The 14030-nt window shown below is 41.2% G+C and overlaps 1 protein-coding gene across 4 annotated transcripts in view; it reads left to right on the plus strand.

The window, feature by feature from the left end:
• Positions 1-14030, plus strand: part of EBF2 (EBF transcription factor 2) — a 316154-nt gene that overhangs the window by 26586 nt on the left and 275538 nt on the right. For all 4 annotated transcript variants that reach the window (XM_058194605.1, XM_058194604.1, XM_058194607.1 and 1 more), the window contains exon 6: positions 1610-1678. In XM_058194605.1, the coding sequence (XP_058050588.1) occupies positions 1610-1678 (69 nt within the window). The remainder of the gene's footprint in view (positions 1-1609; positions 1679-14030) is intronic.

Genomic DNA, 14030 nt, shown 5'->3' on the forward strand with positions numbered 1-14030 from the left:
CCCACCTCTGCTGCAGTCCAGATCCAGCCGGTGATGTAGTTGGATCTGGCTGCGGGGCCATCCTGGAAAATGTAAGGGGCCAGCCCGTGTTGCTACCCAATGTGAAGGGGAAACATTGGGACAGCATGGCTTTGGCCTGGTCTACGCAGTGTGAAGAGGAAACACGCCAGCAGTTTGGGGAGTGGCATCAAGCTGGCCATGCCCACCCAGTTGGCCACTCCCACCCAGTCTGCCACACCTGGCCGGCCCCCTGAGGTCAACCACAGCCCTGATGCGGCCCTCAATGAAATTGAGTTTGATACCCTTGTTTTAACACCACCGCTGTGGATGGCAAGGAATCAGTGTTGAAGCTGCTTTTTAGCAGAAGCCTAGTATCTATGACACTCCCCAGTTATTGTGGTTTGTGCACTTTTGTCAGTAAAAATAAAATAAAATAATCATTAACACGAACCACCCAATGTCTTTAAATCAGGTGTCTCCAACCTTGGTCCCTTTAAGACTTGTGGACTTCAACTCCCAGAGTCCTCAGCCAGCTTGGCTGAGGGACTCTGGGAGTTGAAGTCCACAAGTCTTAAAGGGACCAAGGTTGGAGACACCTGATTTAAATTAAGGTAAGTGAGTATAACCCCCCCCCCAAAAAATTATTTATTTATTTATTTTTATTTATTTATTTGCCTATCATATATAAGATAACAGGTAAAATGTATAAACATAATTTGGATACACAAAAAGAGTAAGTAAAAAGGAATATTAGGACAGGTGTAGCACTATATGTTATGATTACTGAATTCTTTTCCTTTTGTGCTATTTCCTCAACAGCCGTTGTTGTGAAAAGAAGAGCTGCGGAAATCGTAACGAGACTCCCTCGGATCCCGTGATCATTGATAGGTAGGAGATACAACGTCAATTCTTGTTTTTAAAGAAAGCTAGCAAAAAAGTCCTACTTGTTGTATTCCTTGCAGCTGGACAAGTTAAACCATCTTGATAGTGTAACATAAAATATTGTTAATGCCAGTGCAATGCCATATTTTTGCAAAGTGTTCTCGAAATGTCTGGACTTTCTTTAGAGCAGGGGTCTCCAACCTTGGTCCCTTTAAGACTTGTGGACTTCAATTCCCAGAGTCCCTCAGCCAGCAAAGCTGGCTGGGGGACTCTGGGGGGTGGAATCCACAAGACTTAAAGGGACCAAGGATGGAGACCCCTGCTTTAGAGGAATGTCTGTATATCATTGCTGAGGTTGCCGTTGGTCTTGTTGTTGTGTAAGATTCCCCAGTTGCCTGTTTAAAGCTTGCCAAAATGTTCCTTCGTGAAAGTATCACAAATGTTCTCCATTAAATGAAAGATAATATCCAGAGGAAATTGTCTGTCAGAATAGTCCTGTTATTTCGTACGTGCTGTATGGTTGAATAACGAAGTTGCAGTCATGTTCTTGTGGAAAACTTATTTTATTTTATTTATTTTATTTATTTGTCAATCGTATATAAGATAACAGGTAAAATGTATAAACATAATTTGGATACACGAAAAGAGTAAGTAAAAAAGGAATATTAGGACAGGTGTAGCACTATATGTTATGATTACTGAATTCTTTTCCTTTCGTGCTCAACAGCCGTTGTTGTGAAAAGAAGAGCTGCGGAAATCGTAACGAGACTCCCTCGGATCCCGTGATCATTGATAGGTAGGAGATACAACGTCAATTCTTGTTTTTAAAGAAAGCTAGCAAAAAAGTCCTACTTGTTGTATTCCTTGCAGCTGGACAAGTTAAACCATCTTGATAGTGTAACATAAAATATTGTTAATGCCAGCGCAATGCCATATTTTTGCAAAGTGTTCTCGAAATGTCTGGACTTTCTTTAGAGCAGGGGTCTCCAACCTTGGTCCCTTTAAGACTTGTGGACTTCAATTCCCAGAGTCCCTCAGCCAGCAAAGCTGGCTGAGGAACTCTGGGAGTTGAAATCCACAAGACTTAAAGGGACCAAGGATGGAGACCCCTGCTTTAGAGGAATGTCTGTATATCATTGCTGAGGTTGCCGTTGGTCTTGTTGTTGTGTAAGATTCCCCAGTTGCCTGTTTAAAGCTTGCCAAAATGTTCCCTTCGTGAAAGTATCACAAATGTTCTCCATTAAATGAAAGATAATATCCAGAGGAAATTGTCTGTCAGAATAGTCCTGTTATTTCGTACGTGCTGTATGGTTGAATAACGAAGTTGCAGTCATGTTCTTGTGGAAAACTTATTTTATTTTATTTATTTTATTTATTTGTCAATCATATATAAGATAACAGGTAAAAGTATAAACATAATTTGGATACATGAAAAGAGTAAGTAAAAAAGGAATATTAGGAGAGGGACGGTAGGCACGCTATTTGTTATTTGCTATTTGTTTATTTGCTATTTGTTGGCCAAGTTTGAAATCCTCAATACCTAGAGCTAGAATAGATTTTTGCATAAACTATTGCATATTCTCATTTGTTGGTACTCGAAACCAAAGTAACTTTTTTGCCCTGGGAAAATGCAGTCCTAAGATAAAAACAGGGAATGCTTTTTCACGTTCTGCTCTTACTTGAGGCATGGTAGGTAAGAAAAATCTAAAACTACTGAAGCCCAAAATGGTGCGTGCGTCTGTGCTTTAATGCACACTAAGGATATAGAAGAAATCTACCACAGGTTTAAGAATGAAATGGTGTGGCACAAGCAGAATAAATGCATATAAACTGTTGGTGTTTGTAATTCTATTTTCAAATAGAAAATGGTGTATACTTGGAGGAGATGTCGACAGACAAATCTTATATAAATGATTTGGAGAAAGTTTCCTCTGAAATTTCATCCATGATTAAAAGCAGCATACAAAAGAAAACGACTGCCCAGTACCATAGTTTTGTATGAACCCTGCATTTGTTTTCCAGAGGGCAGGAAAGTGTATCATCAGTTGGAGAATTGATGGAGAACCTCAGAAACTCAGTCTAAGCTGAGATTTGGTTTCTTTCTAAATTTTATGTGTTCATTTGAGAGCTTCCTTCCTTCTATTTTCCATATTTGTTTGAAACCCGCCCGGAAAAAAAAAGTTTGCACATATCTTAGTGCATTTTTCATCGAGCATAAATCTTTTTGTGTTTGCAGTTTTGTTTGCCATTCAGAGTTTTTCAGACAATTACCTAATATATTCCATTTGTAGACTTGTTCATGAGTATGAACCCGGCTCGTCTGAAATATTCGTTGTCATAATATTGTGGGAGAAATGTAGATTGCCTAAATTGCGTGATATTAAACTAGAAGTCCTCTTCAGCTCACAGTTTGGGCCAGATGTCTTAGAATCACATACAACTTCTGGATTATGAGCAGGGGTGGGCTGCTGGGGGTTTGCAGGGGTTCGGGAGAACCTCCAGCTAAGATTCTGTGCAGTTCGGAGAACCCCCAAATCCCACTCCTGCCTGGCCCCTCCCCTCCACTTCCAGGAATCCCAACGTGGCCCGTTTTGTATGCAGGTAAGTGCAGGGTGCGCATGGAAACTTGGGGAGGGTGAAAAATGGGCCTACCGGAAGTTTGGGAAGGGCAGAAACAGGCCCATTTCAAGCCTCCAGAAGGCTTCTGGAGCCTGGGGAGGCCGTTTTTGCCCTCCCAGAGGCTTGAGGAAAGTGTCCGGAGCCCGGGGAGGGCAAAAACACCCCCCTGCTGTGGTGCAGGAGGCCGACTAGGCCATGGCCACCATGGCCACACCCAACCACCAACTGGGCACAGAACCCCTTGCTAAAATTTTTGAAGCCCACCCCTGATTTTGAAGCCTTGGAGGGTGCCTTAGATCAGGGTCTCCAATCTTGGCAACTTTAAGACTTGTGGACTTCAAGTCAAAGAATTCTTTCATAATCTAGAGCCATCAGCTTTGCTGGCTGAGGAACTCTGGGAGTTGAAGTCCACAGACTTAAAGTTGCTGAGGTTGGAGACCCCTGCCTTAGATAACCCCAAGCTTATTTAATTTATATGACCGCCCATCTCATGAAAAAGTGGTTCTGGGTGGCCTAAATAAGACTATAAGACAGTTAACCTATTCATTTTTAAAAAAATTTAAAGGTTAAGAGAGGACAGCAGATTTTAACAATAATGGAGCCTCACCATTCCTTTATAAATAATGAAATATCATCACTATGATGGGAAAAAGCAATCAAGACTTGCCTGCTAATTACCAGCTTATCAACTTCTTAAGCATAATAAGTCAGCTTTATGCCAAGTACTTATATAATAAATTGTCCAATTGGGTCAGTTCAGGGTATATTTGACAAATGAACAGGCAGGTTTTAGAGTTGGGCAGCCTTCCTTAGACCACATCCTCATATTTCAACATCAGACCACAATGTTTATGTCAGGCAGGTTCGGTATTATGTACCACAATCATCGACTTCAGGGCTACCTTTGCTCTCATTTCCAGAATTCCAGAAGTTATGGGTAAATTCATGCATGCTATGAAAGATAGATAGTTAATCCTGTTAACGTTCAGACGCCTTGGGAGCTTTGGAGTAAAAGTTTGTTGTAGCACGGAAAGCCACTATATTAAAGAAATTCCAAATTAAAGAAGACTAAGACAGGAATGCATTTAGCCTCCCACATTTTTCCATTTGCACATAACCCCTCTTGTGGCCAAAATAAGTAATTTGGAGCATCACCCCCCGACTCTAAAGTAGCTAATAAACAAATTGTAATCTTATTGCATACAGTTGATGTACTGCTTCAATCACAAGCAGCGGTTGGAGTATCCTAGCCACTTTCTCCCCCCACCCTTAAGAAAGCACTTGAGATTACATTAAAATGAATTTCTTAATAAAGATTTTAGCAAAGTGACCTATAATATGTGCCCGGGGGGGGGGGATCAGGCAGTACAACAAAGTATGAGTTTTTCCAAGTGCCTTCAAGCACAAAGCCACGAAAATTACATACAGTAGTACATCTGCATCAGTGATGGGATTCAAATTTTTTTTACTACCGGTTCTGTGGGTGTGGCTTGGTGGGCGTGGCGTGGCTTGGTGGCCGTGGCATGGCTTGGTGGGCGTGACTTGGTGACTGTGGCAGGGGAAAGTTACTGTAAAATCTCCATTCCCACCCCACTCCACTAACCTGCTTTCCAGCTCTGTTCTCCTGTGCAGGGCAACAAAAGGAGACCTAGCAGATCAGCTGGGACTTGGGAGGCAGAGAATAGATGGTGGCGGGGCCAGCCAGAGGTGGTATTTGCCGCTTCTCCAAACTATCCAAAATTTCCGCTACCAGTTCTTCAGAACTGATAAGAACCTGCGCCTCTGTAGTCTGTATACACTGTTCATTAGTTCCAGTAGGTGTGACAACTATTAAAAAGGACAAGTCCCAAACAAACCACGTGACCCTTTGTTTCAGCTGAGAAGGACTTTCTGTCTGTCCCTTTTCCTATGTCAGCAACTTTCCCAGCATGCCCAACTTCCTGTCCACCCTCTGTGGCCATCGCTCTCCTTTTGCAAGGACCTTCCCAGCATAGCCGACTTCCTGTCCATTCCCTGCAGCCATCCCCCTCTTCCTATCACAGTACATCCAATACTAAACAAACAACAAGTACTGGGACAACATTTTCGTGTCAAAATGCGTTAAATACCAAATTTGATGAGTTTTGAAGCAGTCAAGTACTGAGGTATCACTGTAATTCAAAATGCATTTCTTTTCTTTTCTGTTCTATTATTATTTTCCATTCCATTCTATTCTATTCTATTCTATTCTATTCTATTCTATTCTGTTCTGTTCTGTTCTGTTCTGTTCTATATTCTTCTCCTCTCCTCTCCTCTCCTCTCCTCTCCTCTCCTCTCCTCTCCTCTCCTCTCCTCTCCTCTCCTCTCTCCCCACCCCTCCCCTTCCCTTTACCTCCCTTCCATTCTCATAACATTGCAGCAGAATAATCTTTCCACTTCACCAGAGGGATACACACAATATTCCAGCAGTGCTAGCTAAAGCAACATCTGACTAACGCATGTGTGTAACTTCTGAGGATGGGCTATAATCAAGCCCTTACAGATAGTCCTTGACTTATGACCTCAACTGGGATCTGAATTTCCATTATTAACCAGACAGTGGTTATGTGAGTGATGCCTGATTTTATGACTTTTTTTTGCCATAGTTGTTAAGCAAGTCACTGTCATTGTTCAATGAATCATGCAGTCATTAAGCAAATTCCCTCCCCCCCATTGATTTTGCTTGTCCGAAGTCAGCTGGGAAGGTCACAAATGGTGATCATATGACCCCGAGATTCTGGAATCCTTGTAAATACCTGCTGGTTGCCAAGTGGCCAAATTTTGACCGCATGACTGTGGAGATGCTGCAGCAGTTGTAAGTGTGAGGATTGCTTGTAAGTCCCTTTTTTTCAGTGCTGTTGTATCTTCTAATGGTTGCTAAACAAATATTGCAACCCTAACCTGTTACCCCATACAAGCAGTGTGATACTTGGCTAGATAATTGGAAGTCTAATTGGGTCAATCTACGTTACCCCAGAAAAGGGATGCATTGGCTCAGTGGCTGAGACACTGAGCTTGTCAATCAAAAGGTCGGCAGTTCGGCGGTTCGAATCCCTAGTGCCGCTTAACAGGGTGAGCTCCCATTACTTGTCCCAGCTTCTGCCAACCTAGCAGTTTGAAAGCACATAAAAAATGCAAGCAGGAAAATAGGAGCCACCTTTGGTGAGAAGGGAACAGCGTTCCGTGCGCCTTTGGTGTTGAGTCATGGAGACGTCTTCGGACAGCGCTGGCTCTTCGGCTTTGAAATGGAGATGAGCACCGCCCCCTAGAATCGGGAACAACTAGCACATATGTGCGAGGGGAACCTTTATCTTTTACCCTATCCCAGATTGTGTTCTTGAATGGTGATGTGATGTCCCTTATTTTATGCTGCAAGACACTTAAAGCAAACAACTGTCCCTGAATTCCAAGGAGCCACTAACATTAGCACTTTTCAATATCCTCCTAACAGCTGTTCTCAAGGGCAAATATTAAAAAACCCTTTACGAGCTAAGACTGTGCCCTTGTGAAGAAGGAACCAGTCAATTGCTAGTTCATTCCTGCGATATTTGTTTTTTTTTTCTATAAGGACATAAGTGTCCACTTTATGACTTCCTATTTGGCAAGACACTCCGAGAATTCAAATTTATTTTATGTACATTTCTTGTGATGAGACCAGTATAATTCTGTTTCCTTGAATGTGGCTAAATTCTACTATAGTATCCATAAAGGGGTATCCTTTTATTGCCTCAATGATCTAGTTATAATTTTATATTTGCATTTTATTTTATTTGATATAGAAACTAATGATTTTATTTTTATTATGTTTAAATCTTGTAGAATTCTAGTCAGTGATTGCAATAACACCTGCTACTACTTCTAATTATTTCTAAGAATTCAATACTCATTTGGAATATTTTGTATTAGTGAATCAGTGCAAAGAGACTTTAAATTATTAAGTGTAATTGGTGATCTTAAGAGGAGATTGACTGAACGAAAGCCATTTCATGTCTACAAATTGCACTAGAGAATATTTTTAAAAGGTGGTTTATCAAAGTTATTATGTTGGAAGTGTAAACTAGATTAGTGGAGTCTTGTCCATATAATGTTGGCTTGTTCTATTAAGTGTTCCAGGTTGGATGGAAATCCATAAGATTGTTGCTTTGATTTTTACCAATTATTATGGTTTTACCATAATTAGAGGATATTGATATAATTCTGAATTTGGAATTTTTAACTATACGGAGACCTATGGATTTTTTAAAGCACCCAAGACAGCATAAAAATGATGGAAAATTGTAGCCCTGGATCACAGATAAAAGTTTGCTTTCTGTTTTGGCTAATGTAAAAATGATAATAAATATTGTATAGTATGGTCAAAGTTTAATGAATTCTTTAAACACTGGTTAAAAGATATTTCTTGTGGGAGTTTTTTGTTGGTTTAATTTTGCTTTTTTGCTTTTTCTTCTTTTTTCCCATGAATTAAAAAAAAGGAAATAAACGTATTGTTTGAAGAAAGGAATGATAGGAAAGCTGAATGATAGCTAAATTTTAATTTGTAATAAATGCTAGCAGGGGAATTCTGGGAGTTGAAGTCCACCCATCTTAAAAGGCTCTGAGACTGAGAAACATTTGTAAAAATGGTCATCATAACCCTCAACCATATCCAACTTTCAAACGAGCTCAGAAACACCAAGCAAAATTTGAATTAGAAAAACTGAAATCTCTTTTTCAGAGGAAGCAGAAATTTTCAGAATGGATTAAATCAGGTGTGGGTTCTACTTACTTTTACTACCGGTTCGCAATGGGGCTGCACATGCGCAGAAGCTTCCTGATGATGGCTGGGTTGGTGGGCGGAGCCTCCCGCTGGTGTTACTACTGGTTCTTGTGAACTGGTCTGAACCGGGGACAACCAGTGATAAAATCCAATTTTTTTTTGTACTGGTTCTGTGGGCGTGGCTTGATAGGCATGGTGTGGCTTGGTGGGTGTGGCAGGGGAAGGATACTGCAAAACCTCCATTCCCACCCCGCTCCAGGGGAAGGATATTGCAAAACCTCCATTCCCACCCCACTCTAGGGGAAGGATATTATAAAATCTCCATTCCCACCCTACTCTGGGGCCAGCCAGAAGTAGTGCTCAAAATTTCTGCTACTGGTTCTCTGAACTGCTCAAAATTTCCACTACCGGTTCTCCAGAACCTTTCAGAACCTGCTGGATTTCGCCCCTGGGAACCCACCACTTATCAAGGCTCTCCAACCTTGGCAACTTTAAGACTTATGGACTTCAACTCCCAGAGTTCCTCAGCCAGCAAAGCAAAACTTTAAAGTTGCCAAGGTTGGAGACCCCTGGATTAGATGACTCTTATGTTTTAAAATGTGTTATATCAGTTTTAGGTGACTAATATATGGTGGTATATTCCACTAGAATTTTTTTTTTTAGCCAAAACCGGTATTTGAATATAATAGAGATTGTGTTCATATCTAGTCTCTTCCCCTGTTTCTTCTAGTTGGTTCCACTCTTCTCCAACTGTGGCATTTGATGAAGCCCACTTAGTGAGAGTCATCCAGTACTATGCTCAATTAGTGAGCATTGCTTGAGATAGGCTGGTTCCTCTTCCCTTTTCCCAGTTTTATAAAAGTTGGCCAGGGAGAGGGTTAGTGAGAATATCTGGTGGGAATGCTCAGATTCATCTTCTCAACACGTCTACCCTTGAACACCATCCAGAAATTCTTCCACAGCACAAAATGTTTCTGTAGCATCCGTCATTCCAGGGATGCAGTTGGGGCCCTTCCGTCCATCTTTTAAGTTTTTTTTTATCAGTAACTGTTTCTTCTCAAAAGCCAAGGCCACCACAATTATAATTCTGGACAACATATACATATACATATATATATACTGTATGTGTGTGTGTGTGTGTGTTTGCATTGGATGCAATGGATAACATTTCCAGATGGTTTGTAACATAACCTTATGCCTTTTCAAAAATAAGTCATTTCAATGAGATTTATTCCCACTGAAAAATATAGGACTCTCTTTAGCCCTGTGGCACTGAAATAACTTATCCAAAGTAAGTGCTAGCAATCCTCTTATCCTTTGAAAAGGATTTATCTTCACCATTCAGAAAATGGGGACCACTGTACTTCTATTACGTATACTTATAGGCTGCTACTCATAACCTGGGACATGGTGGCTCAATGGCTAAGACACTGAGCTTGTCAATCGAAAGGTCGGCAGTTCAGTGGTTCAAATCCCTAGTGCCACATAACAGGGTGAGCTCCCGTTACTTGTCTCAGCTTCTGCCAACCTAGCAGTTCGAAAGCACATAAAAAATGCAAATAAAAAAATAGGAACCACCTTTGGTGGGAAGGTAACAGCGTTCCGTGCACCTTTGGCATTGAGTCATTGCTGGCCACATGACCACAGAGACATCTTTGGACAGTGCTAGCTCTTCAGCTTTGAAATGGAGATGAGCACTGCCCCCTAGAGTTGGGAATGACTAGCACATGCGAGGGGAACCTTTACCTTTTTACCTTTACTCGTAACCTAGACATGTTGGTGGGTTCTAAAATTGTGATTTCATTGAGTAGAGCATGCCTTTCCCTAGGTTATCCATAAGGTAAAGGTAAAGGTTCCCCTCGCACATATGTGCTAGTCGTTGCTGACTCTAGGGGGTGGTGCTCATCTCCGTTTCAAAGCTGAAGAGCCCGTGCTGTCCGAAGACGTCTCCGTGGTCATGTGGCTGGCATGACTCAACGCCAAAGGCTCACGGAGCGCCGTTACCTTCCCACCAAAGGTGGTCCCTATTTTTTCTACTTGCATTTTTACATGCTTTCAAACTTCTAGGTTGGCAGAAGCTGGGACAAGTAACGGGAGCTCACCCCGTTACACGGCAGCACTAGGGATTCGAACCGCTGACCTGCCGACCTTTTGATCCATAGCATTTCTCAAAATCCTACAAAATCTATCTGGTGAGACCGGTCTATCAGGGCAACCTGGTCTACCCAAACATGGAACAGAGCATACTGCTTCCGCTTTCGCCTTTCAGCCCCAATCCAGGAGCCTTCGCAGGCAGTCGCTTCTTCCTTTAATTCTTTGTCGGTAAATTTAAATTTAACTACAAATCTATATTTCAACAAAGTCAACTATCCAGGCTTCACTATTTTGAGGCAGAGATCAGATTTGGGAAAATGGACATGTCATCCTTATCATTGTCATCTCTTTATGGAAGAGGAGGAGCTGTGGTGGGGCAGTGGTTAGAATGTAGTATTGCAAGCTGACTCTTCCAGCTGCTAGCAGTTTGATCCTGACTGCCAAAAGGTTGACTCAGCCTTCCATCCTTCCAAGTTCAGTAAATGAGGAGTCAGATTGTTGGGGTTATATACTGACTCTGTAAACTGCTTAGGGCTGTAAAGCAATGTGAAGTGGTATATAAGTCTTAGTGCTATTGCTATTTCTATTTATAAAGAAAATAATTTTTAGGATACCTAAAGGCATAATGGGGGAAGATAGGGAGATAAAGGCTACTGCATGATAGGAAGAAAAGCTATCTCTTAGAAACCAGTTAGGATAGGTTCATTGCTAGATATTTTCCAGCATTGGTCAGGGAAATCAATGCACCGCAGGAAGATTATAAGAACAGATGGCTGGTTTTTTTAAAATTTTTAAATAAAAAAGACAAAATACAATGCAATGCTATATCAATTAAACCAAAAGTAAGTGTTTGTGCTACTTCAGTCCCTTTGCATTCACTGGGCAGAATATCAAAGACATGTTTCTTGTGCTTGAGGAAATAGACAGGATTATGCCTCTTCTACAATTTCATATAAATCTCCATGAAAGAATAATAATGGCAGTGATTTATTTTGTATTAAGGGCGGGATAGCAATAAAGATATATCAATTAAAGAATAAGATATAAGAATAGATATAAGAACAGATAGTAGACACATTAAAAACCTAGGCAGTTCGAACTCTAAACAAATAATGAAATATTAAACAGATGACCTTTTTAGAATTGACAAGAAACTGGACCCTATAAAATCTATTAGAGAGGTGTACATTACTATACATTGCCTAATATATAGTACTAGATATGTATATACGAGGGGGCACGGTGGCTCAGTGTTAAAGGCTCTGAGCTGGAAAATGGATAGCCTGACTTTGAAACCTGAGCACTGCATGACGGGGTGAGCTCTCACTACTTGCCCCAGCTCCTTCCCACCTAGCAGTTCAAAAGCATGCACATGTGAGTAGATAAATAGGTACCACTTTGGTGAGAAGCTAACAGTGTTCTGTGCATCTCAATGATTAATCATGTTGGCCACATAGCCACATCTTTGGACAACACTGGCTCCCTTGGCTAAGAAATGGAGACGAGTACTGACTCCTAGAATAAGACATGACTGGACAAAGGAAACTTTTCTTTTCTTTTGCCCATCTCATTATTGAGTGACTCTGTACAATATATACCTTACTATACGTATAATTATATCAAAGTTAAACAAGGTAGAACATGAAAACCAAGGGACCTGGTATGAATATTCAAGAAATTTGTCTGATGAAATGTGTAATTGAGAGATACAGTAGATCTTAAGTATTGGCCATGCCTTGAAACTACTCAGTGCCTTATTATTCATATAATACCCCAGCAAAGGTGAGATTATGGCTTATATAGATTTTTTCCCCATACACAAATACTAAAGGTTTGGGATGATCTCTGTAGTAGAATCCTGATGATATACATGCCTAAGAGCACTGAAGCTCTGTTGCAGACATCTAACCTTAGCTTAGCAGGGAACAAAATGTGAATGGTTGATTTGCTGTTCTTCCCCTACCTAATGGAGGACTACTTGTGAAAAGATCTTAGAACAAGGATGTGGAGAAGCAGGAAGGGTTTGCTTGTGTTCTGGAAGTGAGGAAATTAAGATTAAAATAGACACAATTAGCAATAGCAAATTAAATCATATCTTGGCTGACCTTAATGTAGGCTCAGACCGAGGGGAGGGGTCAAACACATCATCTGTCATGAATCCCTGCGCTCCCACAAGAAATCTAAGCCCATCCCACCTTGAATTCCTTCTACTCTTATCTCCTGTTAATTTCCCTTGGTTGTTAGTAGTTCAAATTCTTGTAGAGATCTTAAGCTTACAGTACATGTTTATTCTCATTTAAACTGTCTGGGTCTCCTGATTTTCCTAGGTTTGATTACAGAGAAAGAGAAACCTTTGCTTAGTATTGCAAATCTTTCATTCCTCTCAGTTTACAATGAAGCGAGGGTTGGACCATGGAAAATATTTTGGGCATGACAACTGGGAGGTTAGCAATGCCATTTAGAATGGTAAGTGGATTGATATACCAGTGCCTACTAAAGTTGGTGCTGCTTACTTTTGCTTCTTTGAATTAGTCTTTGACAGCTAATGACAATTAGTTGTCATTGTAATATAAGTCAGGGTTGCTACTTTTATTTGAAAAGAATAGATAGATAGATAGATAGATAGATAGATAGATAGATAGACAGACAGACAGACAGACAGACAGACAGATAGACAGATAGATAGATATAGATATAGATATAGATAGGAACGTGGTGGCTCAGGGGCTAGGAGGTTGAGCTTGTCGATCGAAAGGTCGGCAGCTTGGCGGTTCGAATCCCTAGTGCTGCCGTGTAACGGGGTGAGCTCCCGTTACTTGTCCCAGCTTCTGCCAACCTAGCAGTTTCGAAAGCACGTAAAAATGCAAGTAGAAAAAATAGGGACCACCTTTGGTGGAAAGGTAACAGCGTTCCGTGCGCCTTTGGCATTGAGTCATGCTGGCCCCATGACCATGGAGATGTCTTCGGACAGCGCTGGGTCTTTGGCTTTGAAACGGAGATGAGCACCGCCCCCTAGTGTCGGCAACGACTAGCACGTATGTGCGAGGGGAACCTTTACCTTTACCTTTTATAGATATAGATAGGGAGCTAGCTAGCTAGTTAGCTAGATAGCTAGATAGAAAGATAGATAGATATAGATGTTATATACTGATATTATATATATAATATAGAGTACTGCATCCAGTTTTGGTCACCACACTATAAAAAAGATGTTGAGATGCTAGAAAAAGTGCAGAGGAGAACAACCAAGATGATTAGAGGGCTGGAGGCTAGAACATACGATGAACGGTTGCAGGAACTGGGCATGGCTAGTCTATCGAAGAGAAGGACCAGGGGAGACATGATAGCAGCCTTCCAATATTTGAGGGGCTGCCACAGAGAGGAAGGGGGTCAAGCTATTTTCCAAAGCACCTGAAAGCCAGACAAGGAATAATGGATGGAAACTGAACAAGGAGAGATTCAACCTAGAAATAAGGAGAAATTTTCTGACAGTGAAAGCAATCAACCAATGGAACAGAAGTTGCCTTTGGAAGTTGTGGGAGCTTCATCCCTAGAAGCTTTCAAGAAGAGATTGGATTGCCATCTGTCAAAAATGGTGTCGGGTCTCCTTGGGTGGGGGATTGAACTAGACGACTTACAAGGTCCCTTTCGACTCTGTTAA

Source organism: Ahaetulla prasina, chromosome 9 (genome assembly GCF_028640845.1).
Source record: "Ahaetulla prasina isolate Xishuangbanna chromosome 9, ASM2864084v1, whole genome shotgun sequence".
In the NCBI taxonomy this organism is placed as follows: Eukaryota; Metazoa; Chordata; class Lepidosauria; order Squamata; family Colubridae; genus Ahaetulla; species Ahaetulla prasina.